The 24275-nt window shown below is 32.8% G+C and overlaps 3 protein-coding genes across 3 annotated transcripts; 2 read left to right on the forward strand and 1 right to left on the reverse strand.

Moving 5' to 3' along the window:
- Positions 1–4257: 4257 nt before the first annotated feature.
- Positions 4258–9912, forward strand: LOC148612117 (uncharacterized). Its single transcript, XM_088593246.1, has 3 exons — positions 4258–4450; positions 5456–5735; positions 8422–9912. The coding sequence occupies exons 1-3, from the start codon at positions 4397–4399 to the stop codon at positions 8685–8687; spliced, it is 600 nt and encodes a 199-aa protein (XP_088449372.1). The 5' UTR covers positions 4258–4396; the 3' UTR covers positions 8688–9912.
- Positions 9553–12127, reverse strand: LOC148612118 (uncharacterized). Its single transcript, XM_088593247.1, has 3 exons — positions 11997–12127; positions 10900–11171; positions 9553–10257 (listed from the first exon to the last, which is right to left on the reverse strand). Exons 1-3 carry the CDS (start codon positions 12022–12024, stop codon positions 10093–10095), a joined length of 465 nt encoding a protein of 154 aa, XP_088449373.1. The 5' UTR covers positions 12025–12127; the 3' UTR covers positions 9553–10092.
- Positions 12128–13844: 1717 nt separating this feature from the next.
- On the forward strand, positions 13845–21133 carry LOC148612119 (microtubule nucleation factor SSNA1-like). Its single transcript, XM_088593251.1, has 3 exons — positions 13845–14002; positions 16541–16740; positions 20892–21133. Exons 1-3 carry the CDS (start codon positions 13951–13953, stop codon positions 20994–20996), a joined length of 357 nt encoding a protein of 118 aa, XP_088449377.1. The 5' UTR covers positions 13845–13950; the 3' UTR covers positions 20997–21133.
- The last annotated feature ends 3142 nt before the right edge of the window (positions 21134–24275 follow it).

Below are 24275 nucleotides of genomic sequence, written 5' to 3' on the forward strand. Positions count from 1 at the left end.
TTTCCAGGTCTAGATATATTCTTTTGATTACCGCTCGAATCCTGGTTTCTTTGTTTCCTCTTTTAATACTCTATTTTTACATTTTGAATGATTTATCCTCCTTTTGTGAATTAAACTACTTTTAAATCGCCCCGTGCAGGTCCGGGTGTTAAAAGAATATGCCTGCAGCAGCGCTAAGCTTGTCGTTAAAGGCGACTAAATAGTGCTCAGAAACCTAGCCGGGGGCTAGGCGCTCTGCCCACAGAGCAACTGGGATGTGTGCCCCAGGTGGTGGAATGGGGTACCCCTGGCGTGTTACATGCTGGGGTTGTCAGGCTATAATACGGAAAACCTGACCGCAAACCATAGTGGTGCACCGTGTTGGGAAAAATGCCACGTTCCTCGCACGTTAAAGAATCCTGCTGTGGTATTCGATAGGAGTAGGAACCTTTGCGCTCCGCCACAGGAGGCTAAATTGCCCGACCTTACCCATCCCCCTTTTTCCAGTGGCAATCAAAATTTGTCGACCCTATTATCCTTGTGACCCATCCTCTTTTTTCATTTCATGTTCATTTTATCATCCATTTCATGTTCATTGTCTGAATATAGCTGAAACATTGCTGCTCGGACGTTAAACCCCAACAAACAAACAAACTTTTAAATCATAATATTAAATCTTGTGCAACCACAAGCAAAGTTATATTCTACTACAAACGCGGAGACTTTTAAATCCCCGTGGTAATTCACCTCATATTCATGCACCTTACGAACATGAAGGTAGAACGGTACTATTTATTTCCCACCTCTATATTGTTATTTACATACTTTATATAATGTACAGTAATATATTTTATACAGAACCGTGAAATCGAATGGTAACAACAAAATCTCAGACAATATGTAATCATTCACAACTGAACACTTGAAAGTATCATCAGTACACTTCACTGCATGCCATGTATGTAAATACAAATAGTTTATGAGGTCATATTTTAGACTATACTTATATATAATAATTTTATGATTTCCTTAAACGGTTTTTTACATTACTGACCATAAAACGGCATTTGACACTGATAAAAAAATCTTTAGTTTCATTTGACTGAATTAAATCTATGTACAGATCATTTCTCTAGTTTTTTTTTGTCTTGTATAGTCCAAATAATAATGCCGTCTTGGGAGGCTAACTTTTATTTTGCTTAGCCGCCTTCCGTCAGATATTTAATAGATTTCTTGAGGCGAACGACAAGCTTTGTCATACGGATACTTTTTTTCTTTACCCTCTACTCCGTTTTTAGGTTTGTACTTGATTTCTAATAATGATATATACATGTACTATTTGGCATACATGTGCTACAAAAGTTATTTTAAATTCATGGGAAAGTTTAAGTACTTTCTTAACATAGAAAGTAACATCTAATACATGTGATACCGGCCATGCATGTCAAATTTTACTATTCGCGGTTTATGCAGAGTATGTATATTCTATATTGTCACGTAAAAAATAAACTAACAAGTTTGTCATTTTTAAATGATGTGAAGGAGTAGTCAATGGAACCAAGATTCTAGCGGAAATCAAAAGAATGTAATCCAGGGACATGGAAAACAGAGAAACACAACAAAGAACATGAAATAACTAAAATAATACATACAAAGTAACTTAAGTAAATGAGCAACTCGGACTCCACTAAAAACTGGGAGCATGGACCAGGTGCACCGGTAGGGTAAGCGTCCTCTGCGTATAAATGTCAAGTCCGGGGTTGACGAAAGAGGAAAGGAAAACTATTACACGTTGAATAAATCAGTTTTCATGGTCCAGATGGATACACCGTTACGGTCCACGAGTTCTTGATGACAACCATAAAACTTCTGTAGTGATGACTTCAGTCTGATAGCAACATAACCCTGTTCCAGAAGCCTAAATGTAAGATGTCTAGCGCGATACAAAAAGTCTGCGTAGTTACGGCAAGCTCTGACATAACGTATGAGTTGTGATATGAAAACGCAGGTGCTGAAGGGATGTTGCCACAGATGAAAGAAGAGTTGACAATACTGAATAAATAGTCATCACGTTTGTCGTATAGTTTGGTCAATAGTCTTCCTTTACCATCGATCTCTAAGTGTAGGTCAAGATATGAGGCTGATTTCATAGTGTCTTTAGTATCCTTTGGGGTAGATGCGATGAATCAAATCCCCGAACCTAGGAGTGTTTAACAATAATGCGTCATCTATATAGCGGCAACTAAAATCAAAGGATCTAGCTAAACGATGTTATTTCTTTCGGATCAGATCAGAAATAAAGTCAGCCTCATAAGAGTGAAGGAATAGGTCAGCAAGTAGAGGAGCACAATTTGTTCCCATTGGAATGCCGAAAGTTTTTTGAAATACGCGCCCACCACACTGGATTTCGATATATGCTGTCGATAAAAAATTCGAGCATTTTGACATCATCTTTTTTGATACATTTGGAAGATGATTTGGAATTATTTTTTTTTACAAAGTATGAGGAATCTCCACCGAGACCTAATTTTTGGTGTATAGGTATGCTGTCATTTTTTTGGAATAACAATGATGTATAATGTTTTTGAGTCGGGATTTTAACTGAGTATGATGAATAGATTTATGAAGAGATGAAAAAATCATAGGATTTATATAAATTATTTTCTGATAATAATCTTGAATTGAGGGTTTTCAATCTTTCGAATTTTTCAGAGTCCACGATGAATTAATACCACTACGGGAGTAACATGTGTTGTGGTAGGACTGGGGTATCTCTTTGTAACTGAATGGAGTTGTTAGATGTTCAGCTTTTTCACTCGTCCCATGCAGGTAGTTTTTGTTTAGATAACTATTTTTTTCTGTGCTCGATTTCTAGATATTTTAAGCTCTGTAATTAAATAACTAGAGGTAAAGGAAGTAGTTTCACAAATCTACCCTATGATCAAACCTATTGTATCATCGAAGAAGTGAGTTATTAAGATGTACATAAAACTACATTATATCATGACTTATCTCCCTTTAATTAAAAAAAAATACTTTGTATACACCATCTTTCATTCCATTCTTTCAATATGTCTAATGACATTAACATGTTTGTATAATTTCAGATATAGTTCCTATGTTTACTGTCTGTGCAAGAATAATTTTTAGTTCATATTCACCGGTATATTGGCCCATGCTCCCAGTTTTTAGTGGAGTCCTGGTTGCTCATTTACTTTCATTTCTTTGTACATGTTGCTTTGGTTATTTTATATCCTTTGTTCTGTGTGCCTTTTTACCCTGACTAGTTTTTTTGCCATCAATGATATATATTCTTTTGATAACCGCTCGAATCTTGGTTCTCTTGTATTCTCTGAACCACTAAGGAGAAAATATCGTAAGTTTGTTCACTTGTATCTGATCCCTATTGTATAGAACGTTAGTAATTATAATATAACTAACAATGCCGTTGAAGTTGTCTTGATGACAACATGTTCAACTGGAAACTTGACTTTATGTTAATCTCATTCTGGCCAATTCAGAGGACTTATGTACGTGTTCCTTAAGCCGAGACACCACGGACATTTTAATAAAATAGATCATAAACTAATTTTATTTTGATTGATAAAGCTTGACAACTCTTATGCGCTATACAGGATACATGAGATACATGTTATAGGGGAATGTTCAGGGACCGATCCAGACACTTTGAAAAGGAGGGGTGCCAGCCGGGGTTCCTCAGAAGAAAAGGGGTGCTAGGATATTATTTGTCATTTTTTTGTTTGTTATTTTTACACATGAAAATGACAAATTTTCCAATAAAAGGGGGTACCAACCCCCCCCCCCGCACCTCCCACTGAAGTTACCCATATGCATGCAAGTCAATTGAACTCATGGTATGAATTACTAACTGTATATATAGAGGCTCCTGCGGACATGCATAAAAACTTTCCTGGGAGTAGAATCGCAATATTGTTAAACAACCACCGACAGGTTTGTAAATAATTCAACTAATATTTTTCTTCCTTAAACTTTGATTGACTGCAGTTGCCCAGAATTACGACATGCGGCTTAGACACATTACGACATGCAAGATATGTTTCTTGCATTTTTTGTCAACTTTTAATGTCCTTTTTACATATTGCACGATAAATGCTTTTTTTTCCTTTCACACATATGCCTATGATATTGATATGTTTTTTAACAACATTTGAAACCATCCACCTTTTGTTAATACCTCTATTTTTAAATCCTCCCTCTTTTGACACTTATTCAACCACAAGCAAGGTTATCTTCTATTACAAATACTTGAAACACGGAGACTTTTAAATCCCAGTGGTAGTTCACCTTTTATTTACATCTTAGGCATGTTAGGAAAAATGTAAATACGGAAGAAATTACACGGGGAATTTTTAACTTCCATTTTCCTAGTCAAAACATGCCTTCTGAATGTGTTACCAGAGAAGAAGTGATTGAGAATTTGACCCGGAACGTAAATATGTTTTATTTTTATTTTATTGTTATATTTGTAGACTTACCTATTTCCGTATACAGTAACTGTACGGTAATAAGTTCGATAAATTACTGTGAAAACGAATGGGTATCATTAAAATCTCCGACGATATGTAATTAAACACAACTGAGCACTTAAAAATATCATCGTACACTTCACTGTATGTCATGTGTATGTATTCACAAAATGCAAATAATTCATGAGATCATATTCTATACTTTAGTTTTATATTGTTTTTATGATTTCCTAAAACGCTTTTTTTATATTTTCTATAACCATTAAATGACCTTTGACACTGATAAAATAACTTTTAGTTTCATTTGACTATATAAGGTAAAAAACAAATATATGCCTGTTTCCTGCTACCCTACCGTCCCAAGTTTTTTGTGGCTACCCTAAACATTTTATGACCATTATGGTTCAAGCACCCTTAAATTCTAAAGTGTAGAATGTGTGCTTCAGAAGTTATTTTAAATTCATGGGAAATTTTGGCTAGTTTCCCTACAGTAAAAAGTAGCATTTGTTACTATTCCTTGGTCAAATTTTCTTCTCGCGGTTTATGCAGAGTAGGAATATTCTATATCTCTGGGGTGTTAGTCACGCAATCCCAGTTTCGTATTGAAGTTTATCAACTTGTATTTGGAGTAAAATCTTTTTACAGAATTAACAGATTACCATAGTATTCTCCAACCGAGTTTAACATTGAAATATTTGTCTACTCTCGATGATTAAAATTATATTTTAGCATACTTACTTTTGCTTTCGTTGAAAATGATTTAAATACTTGTTAAGTATAGAAATAATTGAAACCAATAGTATCAGAAAAAATCTCTATTCTAGCATTATATTGGGTACAAGTAGGTAAACAAACAACTTAATGAAAATGTTCTTAATAAAACTTCTGGTTGAACCATGCTAACAAGTTGTTCTTAAACGCCATCAACGCATTTCAGAATGATAAAACCTAACTTTGTTCTTATATAGATTTTGGAAGACAAGAGAGCATACTTGTGTAAGTATTTAAACCCCTGTGATCACTTCGATTATTTACGATCAAAGAAAGTCCTAACAAGAGACGATCAAGAAGTTATCAAAAATGAACCGTCACAGAGTACCAAAGCCGGAAAGATGCTGGATATTCTTCAGACAAAGGGACCAGAAGGTTATGAAGCCCTAGTTCTGTCAATACAGAAAAATAAAACACAGACGTTTCTGGTTACAATGCTTAATACGGAGTTCGAATCAAGGAAGAATGCGTACATGTGTGAGTATGATCTATGTGTTTTACTAGATTTTTTTATCATTTGCGCATGTCTACGGCCACTTGCGCTTGTGATAGGAAGTAAACCCGATGCCCATTATGAAAATGAATGCAAACAAATGATTACACACACACACACACACACACACACATCATGAAAAATATTGAATTATAATCACTATTTAAAACAAACAAATCTATTAACGAAACATTTTTGAACCTTTTTCTTGTAAGTGTCAGTATCTGTAAGAATCAGGCAGTGGGTGAAACATGGTATAAAAAAATCCACAATTTTGATAGTTTAATTTGACTTTTTTTTTTCCTTCATCAGAATCAAGGGAAACAGACAAGATTTTCCATATGTTGGATCAACGAGTTACAATTTTATTGAAATACACCGAAAATGAACATTTCAAGGGCAGATTTTCCATATGTTGGATCAATGAGTTACAATTTCATTGAAATACACCGAAAATGAACATTTCAAGGGCAGATAACTCTGTCAAAAACCTCATTTTTCTAAGATTCTATTGAAAAAAATCTGGGCAAATCCAATGATGCAAAGATCAAATTATGGTCTTTTCAAAGAGAGAAAGCATCCTTGAGTGATATTTAATTGTCAGCTTGGTGGGGTTTTGACATGCATTTTTCTGATTTTTCCCATTTTGCCAGATTCTTACAAATACTTAATAGATTCACACTGGGGTGTAAGGACTTATGCAAATGACTCTTCGGACTTACATTATTTCTTACAATTCAAACGATTTAGATTGGCAACACCATTAAAATTATTACCAAGGCATTGTTTAGAAGATAAACAGTGACTGTTTCTGTATCAAAATACACATTTATAAAACGTAATTGTTGTTATAAATCTCCATAAAGAATGTCATGAGTGATGACATTCTTGATATCATCGAAGCAGCGGATTTCTATAAGTGGTTAAAAGAACTTAGGTTTCACATGTATTCCATGAGTTTTTTTTTTAAAACTATAATAAAGATTTGTAATGATGAAGAACAAATACTGTACTATATTCTAATCATTATATTATTATACGTATCAATGTCAACAAAAGATTTCACTACTATGCTATTCAGAAGCTTGCTCTGTCGTTGTTACTCATTTATAAATACCGTGTTCCGTTTTATAGGAAAGCTTTTATAGAACAGGGGTATGATAATTATTTTTAGACTTCTATCACTTCAAAAGGTCTAAGGTTGCTGCGATTAATTAATGAACCTATCGATAATCATATCAATCATCACCATTGAGGTTGTTTTTTCGAGCGCTTAAATTCCGTTCAAAATCGGAAGAAACTGGCAGTGTATTTGGTGGGGGGCGTGGATTCCTAGGTTTGAACCCGGCATACACCGCCCCTAAAATTGAGAAGAATAGTTTCCATGGAATCTCGATTTTGTACAATTTTTTTTACCTCCCAAACTTTCTTGTCCTTTAATCTTATTTAGGTTGTACTGTACAGATGCAACTGAGTTGACCTGTTTCGTAGACAAAGTTTAAATTTGGTAAAACTTTAAAATGCAAGGTGAAACTTCAAGGAAATATCGATTGTGGGTAGTAGAGCATTCGTACATTAATAGATGCAATTCTTGTTAAGGTAAAGAGGTGTAAATGCATATTTCAAGCTATCTGGAAATATTCAGGTCTTGCTGCAGTGGGTTATCTCATCTGTACCAGCTGGCTGGTTTTTTTTTCAAAAATGCAAAATTTCGCACGGACTTTCAGATTAAAATCATGAGCAGAAAAAAAAGGTACACATATTTTTGTTTTTTTACTTTAATACTTTGCATTGTTTTGACATTTAATTTTGGGAAGGCATGCACCAAATATTTCGTCATTAAAACTGATATTTCCCCAATTATGTTACCATAGCTACAGATCTTTATGACAAAATATAAGAGAATATCAATCATTTTCATGGATTTCCATAATGTAAGGGTTCGAACAATATATGTTTTTACAGGAAAAAACAATGTTGGATGTGCATGTTAGAGTGTCTCAATATAGCTTTACTACAAAATGTCATGAATTATCTGCAGTGGCATATTTATAGAGTGGAATCCTACATTCATGAAATCCCCAAACTGAAATCCTGGATCCGCCCCTGGTTGGCTCTCGGAGGCTAAAATTGCCGTACCCCACCAGAATGGTACTCCTGTACCTTGCTCCCATGCTTTTAGTAGGACCAGTTTAATCATCTTAATTAGCATTGTTACAATTTATATTTGTTCATTTGTTGTTTTGTCTTTATTTTCTTTACTTCGTCTTAATGTTCCCGACATCCTGGTCCGACTGAAAATAACTAATTGAAATTCAGTCTTTTCGTCGAAGCATTCAACGAAAATTGTTGACTTGCGCAGTATACAGACATTATAATAGCGATTACTTACATCATTTCGTGACATGATAGTTAAATTTCAGTGTTCACCCTACCGGTGTACCTGGTCCATGCTTTGTTTTTTTTTTTGTGGAGTACGTCCGAGTTGCTCGTTTACTTTAGTTGCTTTGTATGTGTTATTTTGTTTATTTTATGTTTTTTTGTTGTGTGTGTCTGTTTTCCATGTCTGGTCTTTGTCCCTGGATTACATTCTTTTGATTTCCGCTAGAATCTTGGTTACCTTGATTACTCTTCCATTGTTATGATATTGTTTTAATCATCTCCTTGTAGCTTTGATGGAAGAAAAAAGTATGACTACAGAGGCCGAGTTAAGAGTTGATCCGAAATCTTTACCAACTCCAAACAAAAAATCTGGCGGGAAATTGTGCGTGGAATCCGTGGATACCGGAAGTATAACGCCAAATAAAGAAAAAGACTTAGATCAAATTTGGATACGAGAAAGTTACCTTCAATGTGCAAACGATTCATCACGCGAAAATACGAATATGAAGAACTGCCATGACAAAAGTTGTATTCGCCATGACACTGATGCTTGAAATGTTTATATCCTGTTTGAAAGAATTCATCTTTCGAAGTAATTGTATTCCATATAAAGTTATGATATAAATGATAGATGACTTTTCGATAAAAACTTAAAAGAATTAGATGAATACTTTTACAGAATTTCAGATACTCTTTAGTAAGCTATGTTGATGTATCATGTGTGTTACGATCTATCGTTTAGTTCATTCATTGTAAAGTTACGTATTCGTATTTGTGTTTCTGTTGGCAGTGTGCTCAGAATGAATACATTATGGTGGTCTTTTCATAGAATTATATATGCTGTACGTGTATGCTTATAGAAATACCCGAAGACTCGTTCACGAATCCAGAATTTTTTTAATAGGGGGTTCAAGACAATAAGGGGTCCAGGCTATTATTTGCTTATTTCTTCCCCAGATTAAAAAAAACTCTCTCCAAAATGTGGATTCGGAGCCCTGGATCCGCCACTGGTAAATTAATTAGACTAAGTATGAATTGTATAGGACAATACTTCTCTCGCCACAATCGCTACAGTTGACACATAGACTCCAAAATCATTTTGATTTAAGATAAGTTCAGCTAGTCAACTCATTTTGACTGGTGGCCCATTGAAATGAGATTGAAATGTCCGGTATAGTTGATAGGAATCGCATGAAATGACCTATTATTAAACAAACTAATCTCTTACAGGTATTTCAGGGCCGGATCCAGACACTTTGAAAAGGGGGTACCAGCCGAGGTTACTCAGAAAAAGGGGGTACTACATGTAGGACATTATTATTATTTGCCAGTTTTTGTCAATTTTACACATTAAAATGAAAAAAAAATCCAATAAAAATGGCGTGGCAACCCCCCTGCACTCCACTGGATTCGTCACTGTATTTCGTACGTTCCTTTTCCAAAATTCTTCCTCTTCTGAGAATCTCTAGCTGTGGAGAAATAATTTGATTAAAAATGGAAATAACAACAAAAACAAAACGAAAAATCAGTCATGCCCCCCTTCTTCGTTTAAACAAAACAAATGAAATGCATTGTGCATAAATGCAATTAGATTTGTGGTCATACTTAAAACAAAAAGAAGAGTCTCAGATTAATTTCACATATTTAATATTTTTAAATGCGGCGCTGTTTTATTTATAAGAACTTTGCACTTGACAAATATTGTGTTTCATGTAATTATAAGCTTGAAAGATGTATTTGCTGCTATTGGTTATCAGAAATAAATAATTTATACATTTTTGTCATGCAGTTGACTTTCTCGTTAAGTATAATGTATGTTTGCGTAATAGTTGAAATCTTCACTTTCATTCAGATAAAACGTTGTACAGCAGTGTAAACCAGGAATTTTGTGACACCTCTGCAACATGAAAGAATCCGAAGATCTAACGACCATTGTGAATCTATATTTAACCTATTATGTCATTTTATTTTCAATCTATCTTGTGACGTTTCTCTGACGTCTTTGTAACTGAATGGAATTGTTAGAAATTCATCTTCTTTACTCGTCCCATGCAGGTGGTTTTCGTTTAGATAACTTGCTCTTCTCTTCACATCTTTAATCAACTTTTTAGAAGTCCGGTTAATCTGAAATATGATACAACTTTGATCTTTGTAAGATGAAAAAAACATATACTGGCATAGTGTACCCTGTCGAAGCACGTCTAAAGTTGTTTCGTGTGAGAAGCGTTCAATGACGAAGGGCACAAAGTGAGATTAACAAACAAAAATTATCATATAAAAACATACAAATTACACTGACAAAGATTTATAAGTAGATATTTATTTTGGAAACAATAAAAAATTATTACTTGAAACAATCAAATGAAGTAACACTGAGGAAGCAGTCATAAATCCGACGCGAAGTGAATTTCAGTTCGCTTTTCATATATTTAAAAAAAAATGCTAATTAGTTTCCACTTACATCACGGGCGCTGCTTGCTTCGAGACTTTTTATTACATATATCTGTACAGGGATATATTCAAAAAGTTAATACGAAAAGGGAGTTCAAGACAATCATTTATCCATTTCCACCTATTTGCCACAAAATTTACCAACTTTTCATACAAAAAGGTGGATCCAACCCGAAAATCACCGCTGGATATGCGGACGTGCTTGTGACTTGCATTCGTGCATGACAGGAATCCTTAATATAAAGTGAATGTAGGGCTTTGTTATCATTTCAGTACAGTATAATGAATATGTCTTCTTATATTACGTATACTAACTTGTTCATATACATTTTCCGCCTCTGTTATTTCTCTATCCACTTCTTTTCTGTTTTCCTCTTTCTCATTCAGGCTGGTTTCTACTTTTTTCAGTCTATCACGTCGCTCATTGATTTCATCCATTATTTTTTTACATTCTTTCACCAGTTGTTTTGCGTCATATTTATCATACGTTTCCTCCCAGTAAGGTATCTCGTCTGGTCCGCTCGCTATTTTGCGTTTTGCATTAGGATTATACGTTCTTATATTTAGCCTTTTGAGATTTTTTGCACCTGAAATTAGGATTTAACTGCAGAAGGAAAAAATAGTGTTCAAGTCATCATGTTAATCCAAATCAAACTACAGAAATTATTTTGTAACAGCTATTTAAATCTATTATTGGGAATGAGGCTACAGAATCACTTTTTAGGACTATTATTAGGAATGGGGCTACAGAATTACTTTTTTAGGACTATTATTGGGAATGGGGCTACAGAATCACTTTTTTTATGCTTGCAGGTCATTTTTATGAAAAACAGCGAGCTCGGGCAGACCGACAGGGGGAAACCTATTTAACCCAAAACTTTTGCAAGGGGGATAATTTACTACATAGTAAAGAAACTTATCCGTGTTACGTATTTCTAAAATCTATTTTTTTCAGTTTATACTAAATTTTACTGCTATTTTTATATCATTTTTCCTCTCGTGGTTTAATTGATTCAGCCAAAAGTACAGCCGGTCATGCTGCGACTGCATGTATCAGGGGAAGCAGAGGAAGTCGCAGAATTTTTCAAACCTTTGGTGAGGTTTGTTGGAACTCCGCACGTAATCATTAAAATTTCATATCAAGCTCCGATCAAAACAACGTCTGACGTTCGAAAGTCACTTTAGACTCTGGCTGTGGCCAATCCTCTTAGAAAATACAAGAATCTTAAAATGTAAGGAAAAACTGTTCAAAACATTTTACTCGATGTTACCCGATTGTCAAACGACGTTTGATTTAAATAATTTCCGAGAATTTCGAAAGGCCTGTCTGTAGCAGTTAGTATGAGAGGAAACGAACATCTGCCGCAGCGTAGAGCTTATTTTTATATAAGACATGGTTTAAAAATACATACTCTCCTTTTTACAACAACTTCCTCCCATTATTGCCGTCCAGCATTACGTAAACTGCTTCCACGTGTTCTAGTCTGTTTTTGTGTTCTACGTAAAAGCGGTATATTATTGATATGCTATCCCTAGTACAAGATAGAATGCGTATAATTAAGTTGAAAAAAAGAATTTAAACAAAGGAAGAATGTCTAATTTAGTCTATTAAGTAGATGTCTTTGTAAGAATCATGCAAAATCTGAAAAATGTGATACACCCCCCAAAAAGGTTACATATTTTCATTTTTGTAATTAAGTTGTTTTATGGGTCTATACTTTGAAATGTGTAACTATTCATTCAAATCTGCCTGCCCTTAGGAGATAATCAATATTGAAAATCCAATAAATTCTACTGTATTTGAGTGTCATTTACCGAGTTATCCCCCTTAATTTTGAAATCTACAGTGCATTCTATATAATTTTTATTTCCTAAGAACACGGGTTGTATGAAAAATTAAATGTTAATTTCTGTTTACTATGGCAATTCAAACAAAATGTCAAAAATAAAAAATATGTAGGCTTTTTAACCATGAATCATATTTTGCATGATTCTTAGCGGGAATGCTACTTAATATGAAAGTATTGTTCTTAATAAAAGCCTCTGTGAGTTTCGTTTCAAATTTCAAAATGAAATGTGAGATAACTGTCACGCATGCATTATAAAGTTTATTGAGGGTATTAATGGAAATACTAATGATAATAAGAAAAATTAAATTGAGGTCACTCTTAAATCTACAATTTTATTATTTATGCAAATTAAAAAAAATTTAGAAGATGAATCACAGGACGAGAAAAAAAAAACAGCTATCGTTCAAAAATAATTTATGACGGGTCGTCAAGTGCTGATTATACAGTACGTACACTAAAAAATAGTCCAGTAATTTCTGGAATCTAATGGTTTTTCGTTTATTTTTGTCTATATTTAATAATGCGAAGAACTCACACACTCAATCGGGCATATATATATACAAGCTCAAACGGGACCACTAGCGGGGATATCCCTTAATAGGATGGGCATGTACATGTACGATTATATACGTGTATCTGCATCTTACGGAAAGCATACATGTTCATAATACAATAAGTAAGCACAATATTATGTTTCCCAAAAGAGCCATTACTGTTTTGGTATGTAATTTAAAACAAATCTTTGGCATATAAAAGCCGGCCTTTAATTCTGATTTGCAGCTTTTCTAAAAAAATAATATCCTTTGTGCTCATAGGTAACTATTTGCTCTAAGATCAATCAGACTGCATTTGAACTGCGTGAAATTGTCATGAATACATAATATCCTTGTTGATCGCCAACGAACCAATGATGTATTCATGACAATTCCACGCAATTCACAGTGACGCAGTTCCTGTATCTTCTTCTAGTCGAAAGCATAACCCCCACCGAAATCTAAACGTAACAAAAAAAAAAAAAAAAAGAAAAAAAAAAAGGAAATTGTCAAAATTACTGTAGTTGAACACAGTACATGTCTACATGAAATAATAAATATAACTCTCCACCCCTTCACCAGGGACATATATAACCTGCAGGAGCAAGCGTGTCAGTATGGTTGATGATGACATTTTTTCTTTTATTCCTTGACCCTTTTCCATAGACTATAATCAGTTCATCTTACTTTACTTCGTTATTTAATTTATATTGTCACTATATATTACCAAGGATTCTTCATAGCAGACTATAAAAAAATCATTGATATTACTGAAGGGGTGATCTTAAAAATGACGACTGATTTAAGTGACGTTTTGACTACTATTTTTGTACGGAAAATCCTTTACTTTTCCGTTTTGGACGAAAATTAATTTTTTCACTGATTCTGTGACGTAGAACGCAAATTTGCCTATCAACACACAAAATACAAAAACAAGTTTTGACAGGGATAATTCATTCATTTTCATCTTTTTAGCGCCCAAAATGTCACAACAAGGGGCTGCTTTACAGAGTTACAACAACGAATTAGTTAAATGTAAGTCTTGATGTCAGAACAACATTTAAATGAAACGAATTTACTACAGTGGTGTTTTCAAATGACATGTATGATTCGTTCGGTTTTGTTTCTATTGATTTTTAGTTTCATGAACAACTTAATAAGTGTTTATCACTTTTTTGAAGCACTTCATTAACTACAAAAGGAATTTCATCATATATAAATGCCCTAATTTTTTAATTCGACCTTTTAATTTTAAGCTTCTGTCAATATTCATGTAAATGTACTCAACAAAAAGTTAGGTTATGTTACAAAATGTAGTTGAATGGACCAATTCAGAAATTCATCTTTTGTTCTCGTACACAATGTTGCACCTTTGCAGTGTACTAGTAAAATACATGTACAATTTGACTGATCAGAAATGTTGAGAACAATAGCAATCCCAGAATTCCATACTGTTGCTGAACCAGTCCATTGTTACGACACCTTGCCAACACATGTACATTTAATTTGTTTATTGGCCCACTTGAAAGTATATGAGGGTTTTATAATTTTCCTCATGTTTTTTTTTGTCTGTATCACCATATAAGGTCAATGTACTGTACACTACTGTCAACACTAATTTTAATTTCTCCCCTCTCCACAGTGGAGATACAAGTATTATGAATGGAGTCACAGTTTTCTCCAATCTCTACAGTGGAGTCACAATTTCAAAAAAACGTTCCTAGTTTACTACTCCTGTCTTTATACCAATGGATATTATAAGGATCTAGCAGTTTAATAACATTTCTCAGTTATGGACAGAAAAAGTATTGAAAAGAAATGGAGCAATGTTATCTTAGTTTTTAGTTTGGTGGAGTCACAGTAGAGGACATGAGTGACTCCACTGTGAAGAGTGGAGAAATTAAAATTTTGGTTGAGAGTAGTGTATGTCAAATATGGTAAGTGAGACTGTCACACAGTCACTTTCACTGGTTTTTACATAACTGTCTTAAGGACTGTGTTATCAAATCTTGACTGCTACTAAAAGTCTACCTAAAGTTGTTGATTGATCATCTTGCTTTATTCTAGAGCTAGGATTTAATGTTTATCTATTACTTAAAAGATATGAAATGCAGTGTACATGTACATTGTACATGTTGTATCTGTGATAACCATGCCAACTACTTGAATTTGTTCAAATGTATATCACATGCCACTGATCAAATTCAAGGGGAGACACATGCAAAAATTCAAATTTTGAAGTAGAAATTATTATGTAAATTTTCAGTACTTGCTAAATTAAGCTAGTGGAAAAATTTCTTAATTCAATCGACATGTATGTGTTTTTACTGCTTTTTGTATAGTTTTTAGTATGAAACGGGTACATATGTGCATGCACACTGCCTAAAAAAATCAAGTGATAGTCCTTAATGTCATATTTACATGATGTCACATTCCATTCATCAACAGAAGGTACATGTATCTCATTGTATTTCCCATATTTTATTATTTGATGTTGTGAAAAGTAGTGTTGTCTTCATATTAGTACATTTTATATACATGTATCTTGAATCAATACAGCATTTTATTTTACATTTTTTTGCACTACAGTGTACGTAAATATAGGTTGTATAATGATAAAAAAAAATGCTGTACCTGTGTATTTTACAGATTTGGGAAAAATAAAATTTATGTCTAGACATGAAAAGTTAACAGCTTACTTGTACATGTATGTGTAACAATTTTTATACTACTGTTTTGGCCTGTAGAGAACTATGGATAACAGGATATCTTATTTCACTTTATACAACCTTCTTTCTTCAATAAACTTTAGGGAACAGCCATCTTATTATAATACACATTGGCAATCATGTAACTCAGATGTGGTTTTGTGGCTTTTGACATACATGTACACTTCGAGTAGTCCTTGGTTTGTTCATTTATGTTACATGTATGTATAATAAGTTTCTTTATTTCTGTTGAACAAGGGACTCAGACCTTTTTGAACTAATTTTAAGGTGTGTTTAATTACATGTACATCTATATAATATTTTTTTTCACAGTGGCCAGAACTGAAGCAGGGTGGGTTGTGATCCCACATAGGTACTTTAACCCTGCCACATTTTTTACGCCTGTCCTAAGTCAAGAATTTCTGGACTTCGTGTGTATTGTTTCGTTTTCACTTTTAATTTACTTTTATGTTGATGGAGAATTGTACCTGCATACAATGTTGTTTTGTGGTCAGCTGTTGCCTGCCCTGTGGTGTGAGGGTTTCCTCGTTCATTGAAGATCATTAGATGGTCTTGAGCTGACATTTTTCTTGTCTCTATGACATATTCATCATTTCCATTCTCATTTTATTGATAATTTGTACATACACTGTATGTATTTTGGTATACCGTTGAACAACCGTCTACACAAACATGTACAATGAGGTAATTAAAATTATTGGTAGAACATTGATTTAGAAACAATGCAGTCAACAATCTTACTAGTGTATTCAATAAATTAATTTGTACATATAAATTATATAAATATAAATTTTATATCTTAATGAACATGTACACATGTAAATGTTATTTTTGTACAACACAGGCATTAATGATCTTTGTCAGAAGAGAGATGATCTCCATAAACAGATTCTGCAGGAAGAGGAAGAAAAACAGAAATTACAAAATGACATTAGAATATTAACTGAGAGATTAGCCAAAGTAAATGAAAGTTTAAGTAAAAAGATGGCATCCAGAAATGAATTTGATAAGACAATAGCAGAAACAGAATCAGCTTATATGAAGGTAGGTTTTTTCTTTGTGAAGTACACATATAGGGTAATCATTGTACAAAATTCTTCATAATTTTTTTTGTCCCTATGAGTCAACTTATCTTTAGTACATATGCTTGTACAATGTACGTGTACAAGGTAGTCAGCTGATACATGTCATAAGTCTATACATATATATACAAATGTGTACCCTTCTGATCTTGAGTGTACTTGCATGGATTTAATTTCCTGAGTCATAACACATCTTGTTCAAAACAATTTTAAAGTTGGTTTCCTTTCTTGACGTTCATTCATTCTGTGTAATTAGAATACATGTAAGTGATAACTGTTTTTCTTTGAGTAAGAATTATGCAACTAAATAGACAATTAGATCTACTTCATTATTTCCACATCACTGAAAAATATACTCATATATTTATATATATATATCTGTGTGTGTGTGTGTGTGTGTGTGTGTGCAGAAAGGTGAAATTCTTGTGTTCTTTGATTGGAAAATTTGCATGAAGTTCTTTTCTTTAGTTTGTGATTGAAATTTCAGTTTTATAGTACATATGTACTACAAATTATTTAAGAATTTTAACTCTACCAGTTTTGTTTTTTTTTATCTGACAACCAAATGAAGGAGCTTTAGTAAAAGTCAGTCAGCTAAGAAAAATAAAATTCTGGTTGGTAAAAAAAATACAGACTGATTCCTAGTGCATGTAACACTGAAAAATATTCTCATATATACATGTATGCAGAAATGTGAAATTCTTGTGTTCTTTGATCGGAAAGTTGAACAAGTACATGTAGTTCTTTTCTTTAGTTGGTAATTAAAAACTGATTCCTAGTGCATATAAGATTATTTTCTTTGTACAACAAGAAAGGTAAAGCTTTCTGATGGATTGAGTGGAGTGATCCATCTTTCTGCAAGCTGGTTGCTCCTGTGATCAATCATATGAAACAACTGACTCTGTTTGTCAGTCTAGTTTGTAGCTGGGTCTGTGCAAGGAAGATCTGTCAAATGATGTCAAACTATAATCAATCTATTATCAGAGTTCATGAAAAGTTTTGCTTTTGTCAGATTGGTCAAGAAAAATTGTTCAGATTGGCATAAATAATCAATATTACATGTATATCATAATTTCATAATTTGTATTAAAATACAGACCTACATGTGTGCATGTATAATTATTGAGATGAGAAAACTTGTTAATTAGCCAGTTTATTGATAAAATTATCATGTGGCGGAGAATGAGATTCCCCGACCTTTCCACTTATTTATTAAACCACTTTTTCCACTTTTATGAAATGGTTAGAAATAAATAATTGTAGCTGACACCCAGGAGATGTAGCAATAGGAAACTGAAGATTTTATTCAATTATCTTTAAAAACAAAAAAATTGTGATAGGTTAATTTGAAAAAATATACTGAATTTAATTTTAACATCCTAAAATTGGAAACTGAAGGTTTTATTTCAATATTCACAAAATTTTTTACTTATGGTCATTGAAAGTAAAGTTGTCATTTTCGATTAAGTTAGTACGAGATTTCATTTCCCACCTCATGTTAATGTGAGATTTCAGTCACTTGCAAATCTCTTTAATTACAGGTCTTTGATGTACATGTAAACAAAGGTTCAATGTTCTTAATAGTTTTATGATATGAATTGGTAATGCCAACAGTACATTTTAAACTAAAACACAAAAACTTTTCTGTGTTTTCGCTCACTTCTTCCATTTGTCTTTGATGCGGAGAATATTTTGTAATAGATTGCATAGACAAAAATGTCAATATAATTATTTTTCAAACAGAATTCACTAAAACATTTCCTTGTCAGCAACATCTAGATTAGGCCTTCAATTTTCATAAATAGGAGTCTTTACATGAAATGTACATGTACATATATGTAGTGAAAAAAAAGAACATGCATAGTAAAGATGCACTACTGTCCAGGGGCAGATCCAGGATTTTATGAAGGGGAGGCGTAATTGTGAGATTCAGTATAATAGAAAACCAGATTATGACATGTTTAATGAATGAATATGATAATTTGCCATAGTCAATACAATATTAAGCAGGTTATGTTGTTAGCATTAATTTTAATTTCTCCACTCCTCACACTGGAGACGATGTGAGTGGAGTCAGAGTGTTTCCACCCAACATACATGTAGTGGAGTCACTATTTCACAACATGCTTGTAGTCCAATTCTTCTGCTTACATGACAAGATATAGTGAATGATTTTTAATGTTTAATAACATTTCAGTTATAAAAAAGAAAAAAATAAATGAAACGTCTTGGAATGAAGCAATTTTATTCCAGTTTTTAATATAGTGGAGAAGTTACTCCACTGTGAAGAGTGGATAAATTTAAAATTTAGCTTGATGTACATGTACTTTAAAAGGAATAAAAACATATGATTAAAAAAAACTTCAGGTACACAAATGGTACATGTACATATTGTTTATATAATGTGTATTGCTTCTGTATAAAGTAAAAAAGGTTTTATGTATAATCCAGTAGGTTGTGAACAAGTACAAAATGTTCATTGTGTATAATGTTACTAGTGACATACTTATTTAAATGAACATTTCATGCTTGAATAGCTGATTAACAGATTGTTGTTAATACACAATGGTTATAATTTAGATTATGGTTGGGGCTCTAAATGGAAATAAACAACTTTTAATTTTACATGTAGATGTTAATGTGAGAAAGTTGCATATGGTTTTTTATGTGAATATTTAATCTTTTAACATTTTTTCAAAACTATTGTATGGCTGAAATACTGCACATTGAACAGGAATTTTTATACATACATTTATACATAGTTTACCTAGAAAAAACTCTGACATACATGTATAATAGTGTTGAGTTAAAATAGGGATTTTAATGAAACTTTAAATGATACACACCCACATTGGGCAATAAACTTCATGTATGCTCCATATATATACATGTATCAATACCATAATAATTAAAAAGGAGGATTAGTGATTGGGAACGGCAATGGCCATTTGCCATATGAACATTGAAGCTCCATTAAAGTTGGATTTTATTTAGAAGTTTAAAATTGTACCATTGAAATCTTTAAAAATTGTAAAAAAAAATGCTGAAAATAGTCCATACTTACCTGGCCACTGGGGATGGAAAAAAGTGTGAAACAACATAGCTAGTGAACTAAAGATTTGATTGTGCTAAAAATGAAATTTAATCTGTATTTTATAAAAAAATTCATGCAAAGTTTAAATGAAATCCCCTGGTCTGTTCTAAGCGAAATATCCAAGGGGGTTCTGGGGGGTTAAACCCCCCTTTTGGAAAATACTGTCATGGTATAGACGAACCCACCAAACAAACTGCTTTTTCAGTCTACATACATGTATGCTTTATTTTTACATAACAATAGTCTTTTCTGTATTCAGATCTGTATTTTTGGGAAAATCATACTTTCATTTCTCTCTATAATCATCCAAATCTATCCAAATCAAGAATGATAACTCAGATTACAAAGTACCAATAATATCATACACAATCTATGTGATTTTTTTTCTCAAAAGCACATTAACCAAATAAAAAACTGATTATGTGATCAGTAACTGTTTTTGAATAAGAAATAAAAGTGAGTTCAGTGGCCTTTGACATGCATGAATCACCTCCTATCTGACTTTTATAAAGACTTCTACATTTGTTCTTAAGTACAAGCAATGTACATGTACATATAGATTGTTTGTAAGATGTGTTAAAGGACTTCAAACATTAAAAAGTTTGGTGTGCATCACTAAAAATTTAGGCAGTCCAAATCCTACATATACATGTACACTACTGTCAACCAAAATTTTAATTTTCCCACTCTTCACAGTGGAGTCACTCATGTCCTCCACTGTGACTCCACCGAAGTAAAAACCAGGATAAAATTGCTCAACTTCAATAGTTTTCAATATTCTTTCTGTCCTTTACTTAAATGTTATTAAACTGCTAGAACCATTAAATATACCTTTGCATAAAGACAGGAGAAATTATTTACAATTTTTGAAATGGTGACTCCATTGTGGAGAGTGGAGACACTGTGACTCCACCCAAAATATCTTCACTGTAAAGAGTGGAGAAATCAAAATTTGTGTTGACAGTATTGTAGGTTAGAAATGTTTTATGTCAGGTTTATTATTGTCTTTTCCCTTTCAGATTCTGGAAAGCTCACAGACATTGCTGAATGTATTGAAACGAGAATCCCACACATTGAAAGATAAAGGTGGCCAGAGTACCAGAGTACACTCTCAAGTTTCTTAAAAAGACCAAGCTTTATTACTAACTCTGAAAAAAATCTTTGGGTATTAATGGCTGTGTTATTTTCAAATAAATTACATTTTTGTATCATGAAATCATTCTTAAATTTGTTTCTAGATTTTTTTTTATTTACAATCTATCAACAACAAACAAACAAAACAAAACAAACAAAATCTGCTATCAATTTCAAGTTTTAACTTATTTTTTTTTGCTTTTTGGAAGGCCATGTGCTTGATTGGTCTACCAGTAGAAAAGACAATAAAGAGACCACTTACGGTATAGCAGTATGGCCTAAGGTATTTTTTTTTTCGAATCTAGTTGTAACATTAAGGCAATATTTGTTTTCAGAAAAATCATGTAAATAGTTCTCTTTTATCCGTGCTATATTACTGTGCCTTAAATTCCATGACATATTGTGCTTTTTTTTAATTCTTAAAAAAAGGAGTACTTGAATATTAATCCAAATTTGATATAAACTGCAGAATTATGGCAAGCCGAAGTGGACAAAAATGCCTATTTATTAATATTTATAAATAGGCATTTTTGTCCACTTTGGCTTGCCATACAGAATTTGTTAATTTATTTTCAAGGATTTCTAGAAGAGTATTTTGATGAAGCATGATTCAATTTTCATTTACAGAATTAGGAATTGGCAATGATAAAAATTTTGTCTATTGAAAAATAACATAAATTTTCCAAGTGCATATTGTTTATTGCGCAAAGTGCAACAGACAAAATTTTGATCATTGCCAATTCTTAAAAATTAATTTTAAAACATATTTTTATTTTTAAACATGAGAAAAGTAGCTCTGAATTTAACTGAATAGGGATGTGTCAATATTTTTTTCCATTGAAATATAACAAAATTATTTTAACCAATCAGATTATAGTATTTTTCCCAAATTAATTTATTTTCTGATAGATTGATTTCATTTTGGATGTTCTCTGCTTAGTATCATATATTTTTTTACTTTTCATTTGGAGTGACCTTTAACTGTTTAATAGATCTGAGTGCTATATGTTTTTCTCTGACACTTTCATATATAACATTCCACACTTAAATGTAATACAGCACAAACCTTTTGATTCTTTTGTCACATTCTTTACCTCTTTGGGTCAAAATCTTTAATTCATCAAATTGAAAAAAAATATCACCTCATGGTTTCATAAAATATTTCTAGTTCAAATTTTTCTCAAATGCTTGAAAACAAAACAAAAATTTTGACCAATCAGATTGCAAGAAATTTTATGATTCCTCTTTTTGAAATTTTGTATAAAACCTGAAATTTTCCTTAAATGCTTCAAATTGAAACTAAAGTTTCAACCAATCAGATTGCAAGAAATTTTATGATTCCTCTCTTTGAAATTTTGTATAAAACCTGGGACAGATTTCACTTTTACCAATGTTTTGCAACATAAGCAGTTTTTTCCGGTCATACGTCAAAAAATGTATTGGGGAACTTTTTTTGGAATCTTTTTCTTGGAGTTAATTAATGTGAATTGTTTTCTGTTCTAATTTTCTTGAGTAAGGACCAAAAATATCCCTATATTCTGAATTCTTAAATTTTTTTAAAGTTTCTTTATCTTGAATTGGTTTACATGGTAAGGACTAATCTGACAGGAGTGGGATATTGAAGCACATATTTTAGGGATTAGGCTGAGTAGACTATGTGAACAATTGTGTTGCACATTGATTTGTTTCTGTTTTATCTCTGACTGTAGCACATTGTTTACATGTAATTATATACCTATATATATATATGTATGTTGCTTGATTTTTGTACAGTATTTTTGAAAATAAACAGATTTTAGATTACATTTTTTGTTACTTTTTATGCCCCATTGACTAAAAGTTAGGGGGATCTTTGTTTACTCCTGTAGGTCTGTCTGGATAGGGGGTACATGATTTATCCGGCTATCTCCTCCCTCTAATTTTCAGCTACAGCTTTTAAATTTTGTAGGAGGTTTATGCACATAAGAGAGATGTGCAGGACACATGGGGTTTAATTTTCAAAGAAAAGTTTTCAAAAATTGAGGATAGTTGGACTTTCTGACATGCCAGTGTAACATTGTGTGTGTGTGTGTTTTTTTAATATCACTTTATTTCTGTTTCATGCCTTATTTTTAATAATGGACTTTTCTTCAGTTAAACAGTTTTGCCATTGTTTGTCAGGCTAAGAGTAATCAAGGGAACCAAGATTCTAGTAGAAATCAAAAGAATGTAATCCAGGGACAAAGACCAGAAACACAAAGAAAAAACATAAAATAACCAAGATAATACAAACAAAGTAACAAAAGTAAAGTAAAGTTGTAACATCTTATTGATGTTATTGGTTTTAAAACAAAACCCAACTTGGGTTACCCAAGACATTGCATCAGTTATAAAAATCAGAAGAGAGAAATGAAATTAAGTTCAGCAAACAGTGAGAGATAGATAAAATTTGTCCTTCATGCTACATGTACAGGAAGTTGAGATCGGGGAGCAACCAAGATTGTTTACAGCATATGTCCCATCTTCATGAAACCACACATAAAATTTTGAATAAATCTATCCATTGGGAGCTGAGATAATTGTTATGAACATTTGTTGCACAGTGAAAAATGGTTAAGCTACAAAACAGGAAGTTCATAGTGCACAGCACCCAGAATTGCTCACAATGTACGCCCATCTTTGTGATGTCACACAACAAATTTGAAATCAATCTACTGGGAGCGGAGATAATTGTGACAAAATTTGGACAGCCACACAAGATATCAATATATTGCCTACTTGATGAGTGAGGATGTAAAAAGGTTCCGAGGAAGTCTTTAATATGAGCTTTATGTAAACTGGAGCGTGGGGCATATTTTTTTTATTCCCAGCTGCCATGTGGTATGGGACATAGAAATACTGGTTTCCAACCGTGTGGTCATACTTGTGGATGAAAACCGTTTAATGGATTTTGTTCAAATTATGTGGGATTGTTAGCCACTTTTATTCCACCACCATTTAGATTCGTCAAATTTAACCGGAGTTATGGGACTTTTGCACTTCAAACTTTCTTTGCGGTGGTGGGGGACATATGGCTACGAGTTGCTTGTTTTACCCTAGTTATTATGGTAGAACTTAATTTATCCAACAACCAACCTTTGATTCTGCAGTAGCGTATACAAAAAGTTATGACGGAAACTGGTCATCAGGTCCTAGTTGTTCAAAACTTTATTCAATGGATAACTATTTACCCACAGGACTTATCCAGCTGGGGTTAACTATTGTCAACTTGAAAAACCCTCAATAGAAAA

This window comes from Perna viridis, chromosome 7 (assembly GCF_037379345.1).
Source record: "Perna viridis isolate PV_CMFRI_1.1 ecotype Kerala chromosome 7, ASM3737934v1, whole genome shotgun sequence".
Lineage (NCBI taxonomy): Eukaryota > Metazoa > Mollusca > Bivalvia > Mytilida > Mytilidae > Perna > Perna viridis.